This window comes from Podarcis bocagei (assembly GCF_964188305.1).
Source record: "Podarcis bocagei genome assembly, chromosome: 1".
Classification (NCBI taxonomy): Eukaryota; Metazoa; Chordata; class Lepidosauria; order Squamata; family Lacertidae; genus Podarcis; species Podarcis bocagei.
This window is the reverse complement of record NC_138125.1, coordinates 79,056,493-79,076,826: the sequence shown is the minus strand read 5'-3', so window position 1 is coordinate 79,076,826 and position 20,334 is coordinate 79,056,493. Positions and strand designations below refer to the sequence as shown.

The 20,334-nt window shown below is 40.8% G+C and overlaps 1 protein-coding gene across 11 annotated transcripts in view; it reads left to right on the top strand.

Moving 5' to 3' along the window:
- Positions 1–20,334, top strand: part of TSPAN4 (tetraspanin 4) — a 508,885-nt gene that overhangs the window by 457,473 nt on the left and 31,078 nt on the right. For all 11 annotated transcript variants that reach the window (XM_081203215.1, XM_081203209.1, XM_081203213.1 and 8 more), the window contains one exon: positions 1,687–1,761. In XM_081203215.1, the coding sequence (XP_081059341.1) occupies positions 1,687–1,761 (75 nt within the window). The remainder of the gene's footprint in view (positions 1–1,686; positions 1,762–20,334) is intronic.

Genomic DNA, 20,334 nt, shown 5'->3' with positions numbered 1-20,334 from the left:
ATATAAAATCATGTAATACACTTGTGAGGCCTGATTTTGGAAACAATTGTCAGTTGCTCTTTTTACTTGCCTCATGCTTCTGAGTGTTTTAGGGCCAGACTAGATGTGACCTGCAGTCTTTCCCATGATTCTCTCTCTCTTTTTCTAACTAGAAGCAGTCTTGGGACACTGGAGGTCTGAGTGGAAAGGCGGGGGGGGGGAGGACTAGTTAACCCTTTCCCCTCTGTCCATTATCCTGCTCAAAATTACTGTGTTTTTCCGTTTATAAGACTAGGGTGTTTTTAATCAAAAAGTTAGGTTTAAAATTGGGGTTCACCTTATACAGGGGTAGTGCTGAGGGGTGTTTTCTTAATTTGGAATCCCCCAAAATAGGGGGCATCTCATACATGGGGGCATCTTATACACTGAAAAAATATGGTATCTCCCAGTTGCTTCACCTCTACATTCACTTGTCATTTCCTATGAGGGAAAAAGCAGCAGGGAAGGTGGTATTTCATAGGAAAATGTCTAGCAAGGAAAGGATTAAGTTAGTGTTCTATGTTATTCCTCGCTCTCAAATTTTCAACTTTGGGAAGTTGTTTTTTTTAATAGTGGAAATATATATATGTCTACCTGAAAATCCTAGTTTGATAGCCCTCAGATACATTATCACTACAATTTTATTTCAGCAACTACCAATATTAGAAGCATTTTTAAAAAATACCTCACTTATGTTTTTAGTGCACCTGGGAGATTTACTAATGTGCCTCAGGACTGAATATTCCGCTACTTTTGAATGTTTAAAAAACTCTGCCTTCCCAAGAGCCTGCCTCTCTCTCTCTCTCTCTCTCTCTCTCTCTCTCTCTCTCTCTCACACACACACACACACACACAGAGAGAGAGAGAGAGAGAGAGAGAGAGAGAGAGAGAAGAGAGAATGAGAATATATTATACAGATGTGTACATAGAGGCAGTGGCGTAGCGTGGGTTGTCAGCACCCGGGGCAAGGCAAGTAATTTGCGCCCCCTAACCCGTGGATTTGCGCCCCCTAACCCTAACCCCCAGATGTTGCGCCTGGTGCGGCCGCCGCCCCCCCTGCACCCCCCACGCTACGCCACTGCATAGAGGAGAGCCACCCTTTCTCCAAAACAAGATGGCCAAGTGTTACTGCAAAGTTAGATAATGGAATATCTGCTAGGTAAAGGTCTGTGAAAACACAATGAATGTCTGTTCTTGCTGAAGCTAATGCAAGCATCCCCCATAGCTGCAGCGCTCGCAGGTCACTGATGTGGTTAGAGCCTAGGTTCTCCTGATCAATTCTTTGACCTCTTTCCATATGAACCTCAGCCACAAGGCTAATAGTATTGTCTGTACTTTCGTGATTTTGGCCTAGTTCTCACTGAGGTGGTCTGGACTTTGCTGCATGTGCCTGCAGGTGGGACTCACATGACTGAGTTCTTTTCCACACATAGAAAATTGGGTGTGTGGTGTGAAGAGTTTTCTATGCGCAGGCAATTTTCTTATGTAGCGAAACAATCAGTCATGTCTCACCTATGTCAGAAATGGTACCATTCAGGCAAAGATTTACCTCCTCAGTGAAAACTAGGTCTGATTCCTTCTATGCATGAATGCATATGCTGTGAAGATGAAACAAATATTGATGTCTCTGGACTTTTGTTTCTCTCCCACCCATTCTTCTCTTGACAGTTTTTTATCATGCTGTTAATTATATTTGTGCTGGAGCTCACTGTCGTGATTCTGTTCTTCGTCTACACCGACAAGGTTTGTCAAAATATTTCTTCTTCTTTTTTTTCCCCTTCAGCAAATTTGCTTGCCCCCTTTCCTCATATAAATAAGCCATGAAGCCTTTGCCTTGGCACGCATACCATGTTTTCTTAAGAGACCACCTCATATCAGAAATAGTGCACACAGAATACAAAAGTGCTCTTCTAGGACATTGGTCCCCTCCTTCTCGCTCTCAGTTCAAGGTCAGACGTATTCAGACATATTAGCAACACATTTATGATTTAAATACAGAGAATTCTAATCAGGAAAGGCTGATGAAAACTCATGCACTGAAAGGCAGATAGTAATCACATTAAGATGTTCATTAGTAAAGGTATTTATGTTGCTGTGAAAGTTTCCTAATTGGATATTGTTGTAGACATTCACAAGGAAATGAGAAATTGGGCTTTGTCGATATGTAAATGTTGGCGATTTTTACCTGGTTTTGTTGGAACTGTTAACAGAGAAGGCTCCTTTGATGATGCTGTCAATATGTCTCTTCAGACTAGCTCTACCTAGATGACTAGAAACAGTATTTACTCAGAACTGCAACTGTAGCTGTTAGGCTTTGTATACACTGAAGCGTTAATGTGTACAAATCTGATTTTTCCATGTGCCTCTTTGTGATGTTTCATTTGCACATTAGTGCTTTCAGTTTAAATCTTTCTCAGTGTTTCTCGTACACACTAGTAGGTGGTGCTTGGTAGGATGTATTCTGTGTTGTTACTCCTTCCCCTCAATTACTGTTCTTTGCCCACTGAAAGTTCTCAAAGCCTGAGGCCCTTTGTAGGTATGCATGCAGTATGCATACACCTTAAAAAAATGTTTTGTTCATGTAAAGCCACAGCAATGAGCTTTCATCAAATGTTTCAAACAAAGCAGACAATTTTGTATTTTTATCTTTTTTTCAAATACATATTTTTCAATTTGTGGGTTTTGCACAAAGCAGCAGTTTCAAAAAGGTTGTGCCTGCCCGCCCCGCCAGGTAGAGAAGCAGCAACCCATCAATGAGCTCCTCGCCAGGGCAAACAAAATTCGGGTAGGCAGATGCATGGGCACCTCCAAACCCAGACACTCTACGAATACCATAAACAGAGAAAGCTGCATAAAACCATTTATTTTATAAACAAGTGCATATAGCCAAGATGGGAAGTGGGATAGGAAGTGGGATTTGGAGAAGAGGGATTTGGAGATACTGTAAGTGTGTTCTTCTTTTTCATTTCCCCTTTTCCTTTCCCACCTCCTGTTGATGCAAGAGCAGTTCTGTGCAAAACAGCTTTTCTAAAAAAAATAAATAGGTGCCTTCAGCAACAACCTGTGGAAATAGACATGCTGCATGCTTTCTCTTGGGCTGATGAAAACCAAATGGCTAGGTTGTGCTCAAGCAATGAGGAAACAGACACGAGGTTGATAGATGGCACCCAGCAAAACATCACCACAAATTTTTTTTTTAAGTCCACACCATGTGTTTCAGTGTGCCAATATGTGGGTAGCAAGAGATGTTATGCTGCATTCCACTGCCCCCATTTTATTGGATTATCCATGGATTGGGAAAACCCAAATTAATTGGGGGGAAAGCTGCAGGTTGCCACTAGGATGAGATTGATATCGTTTAGATGATGCGAAAAATATGCATACATGGGGTGCATCAAATCCACTTTAAACTGCTGTGTGCTCATAACCTTAATCCCAGTGCTTTTCCTGGTCTTTTTTTTTTTGTTTTAAGTTAAATTGTCAGCTCCCTCTTTCTTCCCTTCCCATCTTCCCCTCCTTGTCCAACCATGGAGACTAGATAACCCCCCCCCCGCCCCCCGGTTGTTGGCTTCTCTTGTCAAGAGTAGAGGTTCAGCAAATACTCTGCCCCCTTGTTCCCTAATAACCTGGTGCGCGTGAAAATATGGGGCAACAAAAAGACACAATCTGTCCCCCATACCCCATCCTGCTTGCTTGTCCCATGTAGCGAATTATGAGATAAAAATGCTTAAATTTCCTAGCCACACACACACACACACAGAGAGAGAGAGAGAGAGAGAGAGAGAGAGAGAGAGAGAGAGAAGCTCATTCTAACCAGTATTGGCAGGTTCCCATTGGGCCTGGTAGAGCAGAAGGCAGAGAGACCAGCAACAGAGCAAATGGTAGGCAGAGCCAGGTAATTCTAGTTTTGTCCATGTCCTCCTTCCTACTGAGTTCCACATGGGCAAAACTGAGACTAAGGAAGAGGGAGCAGGCAGGCAGGGCTGCTCCAAGGCTGGTAGTAAGAAGGCAGATTGAGGTTGGTGGGGCAGTGCCCTGTTTGCCCTAACAGACCCCACTCCGCTGATTCTAATTATGTAACTAACCTGTGAGGTATGTTTGGCTGAAATGCAGTGATTTACCCAGGGTTTTCAACATCCAAGCCCAGTAGGTTAGTCACAGTACCACAGAGACTCCGCCGAAAGACCCAGAATTGTGTTTTTTTGCGTTGTAAAAGAAGCCAATTGCCAGAGAGATGCGCGTTCAGAGTTACCATGCCAGATGATTTATATTGTCAGTGGTAATTTTAAATTACTCACATGCTGTAATAACTCATGAATTAGCTGTTGCCTCTTAAGAGGGAGGCTTGTGCATAATAGAAAACAGATTAATGAAGGGATCTCTACAGCGTGCAGCAGTATTCAAAAAAGAAAAAAGCTAACACCACACTTGGTATGCTAAAAAGGGGAAATAATGAAGAAAGTTATAGTGTCATTATGTGATTCAAAGCCTGTGTGCGTTTGTAGGGGGGGTGTTTACTGGGAATAAAGCACAGAACTCTCCCACTTCACAAACACCCCTCTGCCCTAATCTCTGAAAAGACAATGAAAACCATTAGAAGGACCTGGGTGAGATGGTATTTCAGTGAGATTGTTTGGGGAAATAAAATGTTCAGAGCAATATATATGTAGACTACATCAGTGATAGGCCACTCATAACAAAGGCAACATAATTAAAAGAGGAAAATAGTTGCAAATTGCTATGTATAAGTATGTAGTCTGTTCAGGCATTGCATTATGAGGTTTAGGGTTATCTTATATTGCATTATGCTTATGACGCTGAAGTCTTGCCCAGACACATTGTATTGTTGTGAGGGGTTTTTTTGTGTGGGGGTCCCTAAACCCTAGAAATTAATAATTGGTAGTATTTTGATTATTTGTGATAAGAATGAAAAAAACCATGCTGCAGAACTAGGCCAGACTAGGAATCTCTGAGCTGGGTTATGCAAACTAACCTGGCCTAGCAGAGGTGTTAACATGACAAAAGGTGTTGATGGCCCATCTAAGAGGAATTTTGGGTCTGAGCAGACAGTGGTTGCCAAGGTGATGGTGTGTGTGTGAGGGAGGTCACAGGAAAAGAGTCCTGGAAAGAATGAGAGAAGAAAGACAGAGATCCATCTTGGGCAGGCTGGCTGAAGGCTGGCTGGGAGAGATGTCTTTGACTCCAGTGCTGCACTGCTATGGGGAACAGCCCAAGCTGACTGTAGCTGTCAATATGAGAATAAATCATATTTCTTAAAGCTACAACAGTCTCTGACATGTCTTCAGTTCTCCTAAGGAGCACAAACGGTGGGTGAGCACCTGGAACCCTCTGGAACCTTGCTACTGCTTGGCAGAGAGAGGGGGGAGGTACCCAACTTTTCTAACAGTATGTATCATGGAAGGATGAAGGAGGGGTTTCTATTGTTTCACTTCCCCCACCCCCCCATATTCTTCCAATTGGTTAGCTGAGCGAGTGGGGTGGGGAGCATTTCTTTGAATTTGCTCCTCTACTTTTGCTTGCTGCTCTCCCGTTAGTATCCCCATCTCAACAGAGTTAGTTACCATTGGCTGACCAGCCTGCCTAATAGCTAATGGTATAATTTCAGATAATCTTAAAAGTTTATTTTCCTTAGCTATACAGCCCTTAACTATAGTAGTGAGGTCAGATGGACATATCTCCAGGGTTCCTGTAGTGAAGCAAGAGGTGAGAATGTATATCTGTATGGACTATGTAGCTTTCACCATAACTAGGAAAGATCATTTATTCCTCTGTGTTACATGCAGTCCAATTGTAGCATAATTTCTGGCTTTAATATTAATATTGTATCTTTTCCAGAATGCACCATTAAAAATGTGACTTAGCCACTTTACAATTGTAGCAAAAGGTTATTTTAAAATGTATCTAAAATAGAAAACAAAAGGCATTATTTAGATTATTTAGATTGCATAAGGACATCGGGCTACTGGATATTAAGCTATATTTTGGTTCTATCTTCTTTATGGAAATAATAAAATGATCATAAAAGGTATGGCCAGGTATTGTATTTATTGAAATCCTAAAACAGTGGCTCTTGAATATTTGAAAGCTCAAAACTTGCAAGTGGATTTAGAACTAGTGAATAGTTTAATGGCTATAACAAGACAAGTTATAGCATCATTATGGAAATCACCAAGAATCCCTTTCAATATCAAGTTGGTATGAGTGAGTTTGAACAGTAGCATTTTTGATGATGCTTACATATTATAAGAGATTTAAGAAAGGACATTTGCCAGACAAGTTTATTAAAAAGTGGAATTCATTTATAAATCACTGGAGCATGAAATGAAATATCAAGATAGTATTCTGTCATATGCATTATTCTCATTGATGTAAGTTTGGGCTATATGGATTGGTGTAAGTTTCATTTATACTTTATAAATATTGTATTTTGACAGAAAATAGAATGATTTATGTTTTGGGACAATTTCTTTTAGATGTGTTTGTAATTTCACATAATAATAGTGGTTTCATGGGAGACTCTTATCTCTACCCTCCTGTTAGAACATAGGTGGCTAACTCTGTAGACACTCAGCAAAGGACTTGGTGTATTTTCTGCCTGTGATTCTATGACATGCTTCAGGGAGGAATGAAACAAAAGTCAACCTTCAATGGCAATGTGTCCTGTTGTTCCTCAGGAAGGAAAGAAGGGAGGGAGGGACTGCCAGGAGGTTAGATATGAAGTACAAGTTAACCTTTTCAAACCCAGCTGTCCATTATACCCTACTAGCTAGTTTTCTGTGAAGATTGTGTGTGTGTGTGTAGCTTTGTTAGTTGTGTGAGTGTCCACTTGCTGACAGTTTGAAATGGTGCTTCCAAGAAATAGATTTAACACATGACCACTGGGCTTCAATGTCACTCTAAAGTGTTACGGAATACACTGATTGAGGATGCAATCCTAACCCCATTTATTTCAGAGTAAGCCCCAGTGAATTCAGTAGGACTTGCTTCTGAGTAGATGTGGTTAGGGATTGTGCTGTAAAAGAAGAAGAGGAGGAGGAGTTTGGATTTGATATCCTGCTTTATCACTACCCTAAGGAGTCTCAAAGCGGCTAACATTCTCCTTTCCCTTCCTCCCCCACAACAAACACTCTGTGAGGTGAGTGGGGCTGAGAGACTTCAAAGAAGTGTGACTAGCCCAAGGTCACCCAGCAGCTGCATGTGCGAACCCAGTTCACCCGATTACGAGACTACCGCTCTTAACCACTACACCACACCGGCTCCCAAATGAAGTTATAGGACTTGAGAGATACAGAAGCTATTCATACCAGGCATTACAGTTCCAACCCTTGGCAAGGTTTCTGTTCTTTCTGTAATTGATTCCATGTCTGGGATTTACCTTAAAAGGAATCAAGCATAATTTAAACAGATTTTCCTTGTCCCAGGAGGTGGCAATTTGTGCTTCATCAACAAGGGCAGGAAATACAGCACACAGGATGTTGTTGGTATCAATCTGTCTCCCAAAACCTTTCTCACAAATGAGTATAGCCACAAGGCAGCAGGAGTTTAGGATCAGAGTTTTCCTTCTCCTAGATGGGCTACCTTCCCAGGTTGATGAGCCCTATCTGCCCCTCATTTCCCTTTACAGCATGTGCAGAAACTGCCTTCTTGACCATTGGACCCACTATTGGTCTTTTCCACTCAATCTGACCTGTTTTCGTATGCAGAGTCCCTAACTCACAGTGGGTTTGAGACCCATCAGCTGCCTTCACCTGGTTTAGCTGGCCAGTTGAAGCTGTTTCCCAGGTTGTGGCTGCTCTCTCAACCTGACAGCTACTAGGAGCCACAGGTGAGATCTGAGTACAGGGTGGGAGACCAGAAGTGGACAAAATACCCCAGAAGAACATGATGTGTCCTCCACCAGAAGTACTACCCCTCTCCTAAAACCCCATACACCCAATTGATAGGGCACTGTGCTCTCCACCCTTTTTATGTTTCTTGTTTTTGTAAATCAGACTTGTACAGAACAGCCCTTTAAATAGAGAGCTGCCTTCTGATAGCACTTCAACAGAGAAGTGTCCTCTGTCAGGTAGGACCCTACATACCATTTTTAGATTTGTGTGCCCAACCTTCTCCTGACAAGAAGAGGAAAGTATTATTTCTTCATTATTTTGTGATGAATACTACCGAATGAGGACGACTTTGATTTGGCTCGCCAAGTTTCTCTCATTAATGGAACTCAGTGAAACAGATTCAAAGGCCTGGAATATTACCACTCACGTCCAAAGCAAGGAGAATTGGGTTTATACCATGAATAAATCAGGCTCAGTTGGTGTCTTGTGTACTGCATGTATCTAGCAATCAAGATGGTATCTGCAGCACAGAGAATTCTCTTGATCAGTATTGTTATGCACAGTTCTTCCTTGATATAAAATATAAAAATAAAGATGGCCACTTTTTGGCATTTGGGAAAGATAAGCAGAAAAATCCGAAAGCTTCCCGTCCTCCCCTAGCTCGCGTAACGTTAATCTGATAACTTGATCTCACAACTCAAATCATAAATGACATTATTTCCAGCTGGCATTTCTGTTTTTAAAGTATTATCTCCCTTCAGACACTGATCATTTCTGACTTTTAAAAGGATGGGTTATGTGGACTGAGTTGGTCTTTGAGCCCAGTTTAATGCACCTGAGACTTGCCATTTAATTACATGTGTTCCCGAAAGAAAACTACCTCACAAGTAAGAAACTGAGGTTTGCTGATTTGCACTAATACAAATCAATTTGTGATAGAATTTGCTACTTCACTTTTTCATGGGGATCTCCTCTTTAACCCTTCTATCGCAGCCTATGCAGAAACTGTGTTAAAATTGGATCAGCAGATTATGAAGTTTGAAGGGATCATGCCTTAAAACATATCTTTATATTAATATGTAAGTCATCTGTTACAAAACAGACCCTATCTTTGTAACTTGTTATGAAACATGATTCAGCATTCAGATTGCTATTATGTAGGGACAAAACATACTCACAGTATGTTGAGAGCTAATGTATTTATTTATTTGCTTTACAAGAGAGACATGCAGTACTGAGTATTATGAAAAACTCTCAGTGAGTCCTAGAAGATTGTTTAGCTTGCATCAGTTCCTTTTCTTTTCTTTTCTTTTCTCTTCTCATTAGGGAATTTTTCAGAGTTACTTTAATGTTTCCTAAAGGTAGGAGATGCCATTTATACTGAATCAGATCAATTCTTGGATTGTTCACAGTACTGGCAGTTACGTCAGTCAACACTTCTGGGTCACAGAGAGGTCTCTTTTATCTAAAGTTCATTAACTGGAAATTGTAGGGATCAAGTCTGGGGCATTGTTCATGCAAAGCCTTTGCGCTGTTCCTGAGCTAATGGGTTCTCTGATTCAGTTCAATTTCTCTAGAACTATGCATATGTCACAAGTTGGGCAAAACAAATATTTCTTTTTGGCTACATCATCTCCTTCAAGTCTTCTTGACTTACAGGTTTCTAAATAGAAGAAAATGCCTTAGGGATGATGGATAAATAGCACAGCTGTGATCCTTCTCTTCAAGACTGGTGGCTGCCTGCCACAGTTCGTGTTCTAGCTCTCTTTTAAACCTCTTCACTTCTGTTCTCGACGATACTACTTCTACCATCTCGCCTCATTTCCTTGAGATACCATTAAAAAGAAACCAAAACAGCTGGCATAGAAATCTACCCCCTACCGTATTTCCTGCCCTGGCCACAATTTGTTGCATTGGCTTCTTACATTTTGTGTTGTGAGGTTTAACATATATGCAAAGAGGGCCTGAGTTAATTCCACCAAGAGTTAAACCTATTTTCCCCCAGAAGAAAATACATGCAATTTCAAGAAGATCTCACTGTCCCTGCCATAGAATTATCACAAGCATCCCATCACATCACCTTTCAATCAACTTCACTCCACCCATTTGAAGGGCAAATGTGAGTGTAACATTTTCAGAGTCACAGGGCTTATTACAGGAACATTGTTTTCAGAGTGTTAACTCTGTAAATAATAGGTCAGTGATAACTTATTCTGCCCTTCTACATTTAACAGCTGTATTTATATTTCTATTATGGATGTTCTACCAAAGGCAAAAATAAAGGCTAGATTTACTTACTTTATATATCATTCCCTATTTGGCTTATTTAATCAGTTGTCCCCCAGTCTTCTGATTTATGCATAGAACTTTAGTATCGCTATTTAACACTTCCAAAATGAGAATTATAAGCCCAGGGTTCTTTTTTTTATTATTATTCAGTAAAGGTCAAAACAATTCTTCTTTACAAATACAAAAAGTGAGAATCAGATTGTAGTTATGGAGATTCGTGTTATTTGACCTAGCTTGTGGTTTTTGAAAACTCAGATTTGCAAAGATGAAGTTGAACATCCAATTAAAGGCTGCTTAGGGCAGATCCTGATGCTATTTTGGCAAAAGTATATTTCCGCAAGATAATAGGAGAAACAGAGGCAGGACACCTAGCAGGGGAGATCAGCAGAAAGATGAGTTGCTTCACCCTTCCTGTGCTCACCAGTTTTCCCATACATAATCCCCATCCCTTGGCTTCTTTACCTTCAGTTCAGCTTCCCCACAGTTTCATATCCCTACTGGGGAAAGCATCCGTTTAAAACTGTCAAGGGGCATTTACAGAGAAAAGTCCTTCCTTCTTGTAAGTGATGTTCCCCTCACACATTAGATTTACTAAAGAAACATGAGCTTAGGTCTTCCATGTTTTCCTCATAACGTGTGGTTCCACCTTTAGGCACAAAAGTACATGGGGGTGTGTGCAGAATTATTTCAAAAATTTCTTCCCTATTTCCAGTTATAAATATTCTTATATTTAGGGATTTTAGGAGCAGAGTATAAATACTCAGTTCAGCAAACTGATACTCAGTATTGCTGCATTAATATAATAATACCTTGGAGAGTTTGGAGTTAGATTTTGTACAAGTATTATACGAAATTGAGTTTCAGAAAGAAAATTTGCAAGGTTTTAAAATGGCAAAAGCTGAATTTTAACCATTTCAAACATTTGTCAGATACTGAATGTGTGTTACCATTTTGTTTAAGCTGGGAATGAGCTGGGTTGAAGGAGGCAAAGTAAAAGTGGCTGTCAGTGCTGGATGTCAAACTTCAGGGTGAGCTGGATCCCTTTGAGAACCAGGCCACAGGTTAGATAGGGTATGTGAGGCAGGAGGAACTTGGCCTACAAGGAAGTGAACAGGCCTACATTATCACTTACTAGGCCACAAAGAACTGAGTGTTATATTTTGTTCCGGTTTCACAGGCCCATTGAAGTCTAAGACCATGACTGGAATGGAGTAAATTCTCGTCCCTGAAAGCGCTACCACATTAGATGTACATGCAGTGATGTACAGGTCCTTCTGAACCCAGAAAGGGGCAGACTGGGGGTGGAACAGGGGGCCGGGCATGCTTATACATGCTCTGCTGACACACATGGGGGCTGGTAACAGAACCCTCACACAAAATGGTCACCACTTGTTGTTTTTTCATCTGGGCACTCTCTCCAGATACTGCGCTTTGAGAGTGGCAGCTGCCTTGTACTGCATAGGGAACCTGATGGGAGGAGCAGAACTTGGATCTGATTGCAGCACCCTTGTTTGTAGCATGCACCCTTGAGGCCATACATATCCACTTGGAAAGTTCTGCAACTCCAAAGACATCTGTTGTGGTGTGGAGTATGCTAGATAATGGACAGCAACTCCGACCTTAATTTCAGGACTGATGCCAAGGCAAATATGAATCTGTACCATTGAGCCAAGTGGCCTACATAAATGAAAGACACATTGAAAGACACATAGTTTCATTCTTTTGAGATTAGTGCAGTGTTTCAGATAGGCTATTGAGAATGAATGTGCCCATAGCAAAATTAAGGATTGAACTGAGTTATTAATCAAGGTGAGTAATTCAAACTGTTCGTACCATTGTGACAATTGTGGCTACTAGCCATGATGGCTATGTTCCTCCTCCACATTATTCCATATTCTGAATACCTATTGCTGGAAACCACAGGAGGGGAGAGTCCAGTGCTATATTTAATTCCCCACCTGCGAATGCCCGTGCTAGTAGATGCGAGGATGCAGAATGGTGTGGCAGTGTCAACAAAAAGAATGATGGGCACATGCAGACACAAGTATTATTTAAATACAACTAGACATATAAAAAGCATTAGTACTCCCTTCTGGGAATCCCTGACCTTTGGTGCTCATGGCTTAATGGAGTCTCGGAATAAAGCACTAATGCATTAAGAAGGCTCTTATAAACCAAAGTTCAGTTCCATACCAAAAGCTACAGTTTCAAGTCTTGGAATCAATGCACCTGCTTGGTACAGGTAGGAAATCCCTTGATTCATGTAATACAATCTCAACTTTTTGACCTCATTGAAACCTTCAGTTGCCCTTTAGCTGTGTATCAACTGTTTTGTTTTATTTTTAAATTAATTTTGTTTCAGTATGCATTTTATATAGCAAAAACTACCTTCCCTGAATTCATTGTTCAAGTGCACTAAAATATCACAGAATCATAGAATTGTAGAGTTAGAAGGGAACACAAGGATCGTATGGTCCAACCCCCAGTTAGTTAAAATACATAAACCAGAATCAGATGTAATCAAATATTAGCAGTGATATGACCCACATAGCATTTCATGGAGAGCAAAAATTAAAAGTGCATGCAGTTCCTAACAGCTTGATCATATACTATGAAGTGCATCTCTCATTAATTCTAGCAGGGAGCCACTCCTATGTTGACAACAGGCAGCTTCAGCCTTGCTTCTCACCACAGACTCCCATTAAAGCCATCAGATTAGCACAGCAACTTAAGAATGTGTATATGAAATCAACCTGCCTCTCATGTGGGGAGGCCCCAACCACACCCCTCCCTCCCTTCCCTGGCTCTCACCCAGAGATGGGGATCTATAATGAATACAAGAGTGCTCCCTGCCCCAAACTCCTCCAAGGGAGAGCCCAAAGGGATAATATCCTTAGTTGTCTCTCCTGTGACATACCCTCCAACATTTCTCCAATGAGAATAGGGACATCCTGTTTAATAATAATAATAATACCCTGTCCATCTGACTGGGTTGCCCCAGCCACTCTGGGTGGCTTCCAACATATATAAAAACATAATAAAGCATTAGACGTTTAAAAAACTTCCCTATACAGGTCCTCCTTCAGGTGTCTTCTAAAGGTCGTACATGTACCTATCTCCTTGGCTTGGGAGTCACATAATTGCATACCCTCTGACATTTCTCTGATGAAAATAGGGATGTCCTAAGGAAAAGCGGGACATTCTGGGATCAAATCAGAAACCGGGACAGCTTCTATCAATCTGGGACTAGCCCTGGAAAATAGGAACACTTGGAGAGTCTGCTGTGGAAGCTGCAAACCTCTGTGGTTTGCTTTCAGAGTTTCTATTGCTGCCCTAGTCAAGAATTCCTGCCTCCATTTTTAACTTCATTGTTTGGATTCTCATAGTTGTTTTACACAATTGTGCATTTTATTTGTGTCATTTCTTTTGCATCTTCCTGATACATTCTCTTTCCTACACCTTTGAAATGAGGTAGTCAAGCCCAGAAGAGTAAAACAGTTAACATGAAAGCAATTTTTCACAACCTAGTACAATAAATTAATAACTGAGGCAGAACCAACCATGGGTTTGGGGGGGGGGAGATGCATAAAATGAAAATAAATGATTAGTATTGTGTATTGGAACAGACAGGACATTTTTTATTCATTCCAAGAGCATTTTGAAGTGTCACTATATATTTAAGCCAACATAATGTGTTGACAGTAAGCTGTTCTGTATACATAAAACTGTTAAACAGAGTATAAAATGAATGTTCATGTGCTGTGACTCCACATGGGCCAGTAGATAACAACCCTCATCTCATATGTTGCAGTTGCCAATGAAAACAAATATTTCAAAGTTACCAGAAATAATAAATAAATAACATGTTCTTAAAAATAGCACTTAATTAAATATAGCCTGAATCCACTGTTATTCTCAACATTTAAATGTGTGGAAGAATTCCTGTTGCAATAAGAGTCTTTGTGGTCATATGATACGCCCCCAACTTGTCAGCTTGATTGACTGATCAAAAACATCCAACCAATAAAAAATTGAAAATCTGAATGCTAGATGAATTTTAACAATAAATAAATCTGTCTGCATTGTTAACATTAGACGCTTGGAATACGATAACCCAGCAGCTTACATGGGGGTTACATTCTGGGGATCTCTCCTGAAGCCAAAATCATGTATCATCAACCCATTGGTTTCAATGGTGGGTGGGATTGCCAAAGTCATTTTCTGTGGAACCCTGCCTCCTTTCTGCTCCTTAAAAGAAAAGAAACACACAAGTAAAGCTGAATGCACACAAGTTAAATGTGCACAAAATGTGGGCTTGCTGTATTCACAGTTTGTATAGGTAATATGTGGCATCACATCATGGTACATCCCATATAGTAAAGAAAGTAAAATGTCAGACAGATTTTACCAGATGGCTAAAATGTAGTAATAGAAAGATGAGTAGTGTTTGTTGAACATAACATGGAGAGGAGAGGGAAGTTACACATCAATTATAATAAAAGAATGGGTTCGAGAACAGGTGAACAATTCAATTAAAATAAAGTTATTGGGGGAATATTGACATAGGTAAAACAGCAGAAACCCTAAAGAGGAAGACAAGAGACAGAATCGCCATAGTTCAGTCATAGAACAGAAGGTCCCAGATTCAATCCCCAGCATTTCTAGGTAGGGCTGGGAGAGATCCTTGTCTGAAACCCTTGAGAACCATTGCCAGTTAAGACAAAAGTGAGCTAGATAGAGCTAGAGGCAGCTTCCTCTGTTCCTAGACCAGGAAGCGTTTCTAAGCAGTGGCTGCATTCCAAGAAAAGTTAGTCACCCTCTTGCATCCCATTAGTTACAACTAACTTGTCCCACTGGATTCAGTGAGACATTATTGTGATAACCTGTTTCTGATTTAGAGATAATGGGTGATACCCAATGTTAGTCATACTCAAAGTAGACCTATTGAAATCAGTGGAGAAGTCTTTTTTATTTTAATAGGTCTACTCTGAGTATAATTTAGTTGGATATCAACACAGTGTTTTTAGGAGTAATAATTCCCCAGTTTTTATTCATGCACCACACCCCGCTTCTGTTAGCATGGCAGGAAGAATACATTTCCCAGCACTCGATGGCAGTATTGGTCACCAGAAGGAGAAAAAACCCCTCTTTCAAATAGCAAGAAAGTTTACAGACTAACCTCCACGCCCACTGCAATGTTAGCATAACATAAACATAAAACAGCAGCATCCAGGGGGAATGAAAAAATTATGCATGCATACCACTTACATAATATAGTTTGATTAATTAAAAAACAACATTAAAAGAAAAAATAGAAGATGGACATATGCACAATCAACAAAAATTCAATTAGCAATTTGCCGGAAGGGCAAATTTAGTAATAGCCTCTATAATATATATTTGTTCTTTTTTTCCCCTTTTCTTTTTTAGTAAAATCTAATTGGCATGCCAGTAGGATTGTCCATAGCCAGATGAAGCTTCTTGTGGAAAGCTTCCCTCTAAACTTGACTACAAAACAGTAAATAATGTACAAAGTCTGCCACTTCCCCTGAATTATAAATGCATTGTTGATTTTCATAGGTAATATTATTCACTCTCTCATGGAACACCATACTAGGCATGGAGTGCAATCGCAAAGATGTAAAAGCATATCTCAGCCTATAATCAGAGAGACACTCATCAGTCCTATGGCCCCACTCGCTGAGATTTGCCAACCACAGAGAAGATTTTAAGTTGTTTACTGTATCTTGGTCCTCAGTTTCCAATATTTTCTCTTTAATTTTCTTTTGTATTTCTGAATAAGTCAAATCAACTATAGAAAATTCATTGTATCACTTTCTGATAGATTGCAACAAGAATTCCTTTTAGTACAAATGTAATTTTCCAGTTTATGGTAAAATCCTAGGTATTGAACATGGTTGTATGACCATCATGAACTCAGTCTGGCTACCATTTTTGCTATCACTAGTGGCAAACAAATCAATTCCCCTCCCCTCTGTATTTATAATTGCTTGTTTGTTCTTTATATGTGTGTGAGACTATTCTATGCATCCTTGAAATAAATGTTTTTAAGCTAGAGTCCTCCCAATTGAGCAGCGACTTGCATGAATGCTCATCTTGTTCTTTAAACAAATTAAAAGTGGGAACACGAGCACAGCTTCTCTCCCCCATCATTAAGCCTTTGTGATTATTCTGTTCTAGGCAGTGGTCACAGGTGGAAGACAGGTGGAAGCCCAAGTGAGGGCATGTACTAGTCACATATTCCTGGGATGCAAGGGCACGTACGGCTAGTTCAGGAAAGTCAGGTCCAACAAAGGCTAGGTTCTAGTAGGCCAAGGTCAGACATGTTGAGGTCGAATTCTGATGGGCAGGGCCAGGCAAAGTAGAATCCAGATTCCAGTGAGGTGTGCCAAACAAAGCAGAAGGTAGCTCCTGCTGAGCCAAGTAATCCAAAGCAGAGACCATGGTCTAAGAAGGCAAAGTACCAAAACAGGGAGCACTTTGGATAGTTTCAAGTAGACTCTAGATAAGGCAGGCTTGAATATTGTTCCAAGAACCATCATAATGAGCCTTAAACAGGACTTTTAAGAAGCTTCCTAACTCTGATTAGGGACATCAAAGGCTGTTTCTGAGGACAAATCCTCTTCATGGTGCTCTTCTGAGGATGGAGAGTTGGAACTCTGGGTTGTGACAGTTGTTTGTTAGACCAGTTACTCAACACCCCTCTGCCAATCTTTTGAACCCTGCAACTCTGTCCAATCATTCTAACATAAGCACCATCTTGTTAAGTAGAAGCTGGGGAAGGGAAAAGGCTGTAGCTCAGTGGTAGCCCATCTGCTTTACATGCAGAAGGTCCCAGATTCAATCCCTGGCATCTCCAAATAGGACTAGGAGAGACTTCTGTTCTCTGGAGAGCCACTGCCAGTCAGTGTAAACAATACGGACCTAGATGGACTATTGGTCTGACTCTGTGTATGGGAGCTTCCTAAGCAGGCAGAAGCCATTTGACAGTCCACATATGTTGGGGGCTGAGCTTCTGCTGCAGGAAGCCATCTGGACTTGAGTAAGCTGTCCACACTGTTTAGGATCCTGATCTTCCAGGGTTCTAAATTACACAGGGGGTCTACTTGAGCAGAGAAGACTCCCCACTTTAGAAGATCAGCCCCAACATGGGTTGCCTTTTTGCTACAGGGCCATGGCCTGCTGTTCTCACACAATGGTGACTGCATGAGAAAAATGAGAATGACTGGCTTGAGTGTTCCTGTCTCCATGACAGAAGCATACAATAATAATAATAATAATAATAATAATAATAATAATAATAATAATAATAATAATAATAATAATAATATCTTTATTGTCATTGCTCCCTTCGGGGACAACGAAATTACTTGACTGCTCCATAAAAACACTAATTAAACAATACAGTATAATACAGCAAGGGAGATTAGATGACTTTCAAAGTCCGGGCTTCCCATTCAGGGCTGAGATCGCTCTGGAGAAGAAGCTGTTCTTAAGACGACTCGTTCTTATCTTCATCGTCCTGTATCTCCGTCCCGATGGCAAGAGCTCGAAAAGACAGTGACCAGGATGCGATGGATCTTTTACTATGTCCAGTGCCTTCCTATGGCACCTTGTGGCATAAATCTGCTCTAAGGTGGAGAGTGGGCAGCCAACAATGCTCTCTGCTGCCTTAACAACCCTGCACAACCCCATCCTGTCCTGGGTAGTACAGCTTCCGTACCACACACATATAAAGAACAACACCTTGTGGTTGTTGTACTACTCCTTCTTTTCAATTCTTAAGCTGCATTAAGTTCTTCTTCTTAAGGTGGTGAACTCTTTATTGGAGGTTTGTAAGCAGAGGTTGGTTGGCCATCTGTCAGAGAGGTGCTAGCTGAGATTCCTGCATTCAGGGGCTTGGATTTGATGACCCTTGGGATCCATTCTAACTCTAGAATTCTATGATTCTATGATTTGATTGCAGATTATGTTAAAATGAGATAAAGACACTTGGCACTGATGTTTGTGTAATCTAGTGGTAAGGGTAGGGCTGCCATATGCCTGGAATTTCCCATATATTACTGGGATTTCAAAGGTGGAATTGACGTCTGTGGGGAATTTCAGAAAGGTGGTGCTTTGTCCTGGATCTTAGGCAAGTCAATCGGGGTTGTCTTTAAAAGCTCAACAAACTTTTGGGTTTTCCTTTAAAAAGCAACCCTAGGTAAGGGGGAAACACGTGGCTTCACCACCATGGCTGCCACCCTTGACTGGAAAGGTCGTTAGCCACACTTGCTCTTCCATGTCCTTCCCAAGCAGTGTCTCCGGGCCACTAAAGGGCACGTATTATGAATTCTTTTTTTCTAGGCATGTAAATCACTTTCAGATCCTATAGCGGTGCAAATTGGAATATTTAGTAGTATAAACTGGGAAATTATTTAAATCTTAAGCAATGAGGGTGGGCATTAAAGCACTGAAGTACTTTGGGGTAAAGAGATTATTGATTCCTACCCACCCAGAGATTAATGAAAGAGGGAGTAATGAAACATGTCGGAGAAAAGATCTTATGGCAGGCAAAGAGATGTTAGTTCGATCCTCTGCTTGACACATTAGTTTCCTTCATAGGCATTTGAAGAAATGCTGTAGTAAAACCAGAATTAGGCCAAATTACTAAAGCAATATTTAACTGCAACCTTTTCAGTGGGAGATACAACAAAAGTAATGCTGTTATTTGACAGCAGCAAAGGATAGAACATGCTGCAATTTCCTTCCAGGACTGTCGCCTTGATGAATACTGCAGTCAGCAGAGAAGGAGCATCTGATATGTTTTAACAAAGCAATGTAAGACTTTCCAAGGGCAGAGCACTGAAATGGGGAGTGAGGGAGATAAATAAATTGATTTTCCCAGGGGGTGGGGGAGATGAGAGAAGAAAGTAGAAGGAAAATAGCTGCCAAGAGCCACCAAATGTATTGAAAAGATCGTTTAATATTTAAGTAATAGTCAGCTAAGGTTCTCCTACTACCAACAGTACAAGCCATTCAGCTATCAGGTATCAATACACTTCAGAGGCTGTGCTCAGTGGAATGTGGCCTCACTGGCTGTGTAGTTTACAGTCTTGTTGGATGCTGATTTATGTACAAGTAGCAGAGGCAACCTTTTCATAACGACTTCTGTTACCACAGATGAGCACAAAGAAGTGACCGAAGATGTATTTTAAGAATAAAATAAAATTGACGCTCCCTTCTTTCCTGCTCTGGAAAATGTCAGTTTTGCACATACAAGATAATGATGTAGCTGAAACTGTGCAGCATCTGTGTGGCATCCATTTTGAATGCTTTTTGGGTACTGAGTCATTGCTCCCTACTATGCATCATCATCGGTGAGACTTTGCAGCAACCTTCCCCTACTTGATGCTGTCCAGATTTGGGCTTGGCAGCGCTGACTAGGGCTGATAGGAGTTCTAGCCTAAAACATCTGGAGGATATATCAGGTCTGGGGAAAGTTGCTTTGCCGCTTGTTTGACTTTTGCATGTTCTTCCTCCACACCAGCAGTTCTGATAGCTGCCTTGTTAATTTATTCCATATGTCATTTATTTAGCTTATGCTATTATATACCCCCATCTTTAAGGATAGCTCCTCACAAAGTTGCCTTTCAGAAATTAGTCATTCAGCTGATGAGAAGAGGAGAGCCAACACTGAAAGTTGGGATGCAACAGCAGTTTCTCTGATATCAGCCTTGGTAGACGTGTGTTTTTTGAAAAACAGAGGTTTATTTACCCTTGAGAATAGGATGCTAGACTAAAGGGGCCTTTGGTCTGATGCCACAGAAGTCTTCTTATGTTCTTATGTTATTAGAGTATGGGGCCCTAGCAGACAAGGTTTACAGAAAGAACCTCTGTGATTATAAGCCTATCACTGTAAAGCAGGTCACTTCAAGTTTTGATTCCACCCTCTTAACTTTTGCAGAATTGAGGCTTGTGCCTTTAGAAACACCGACTCAGAAGCATAGCTAATTTATGAAATGTGCTACCACAATAGGTATTAATGGCCACCAACTTGGACAGCTTGAAAATGAGATTTTGCAAATCCTTAAAGAATAAGGCTATCAAGGGCTACTTAGTTGTTATGGCTATGTACTGTCTCTAATATCACAGGAAGTATGCTTCGGTATCAATT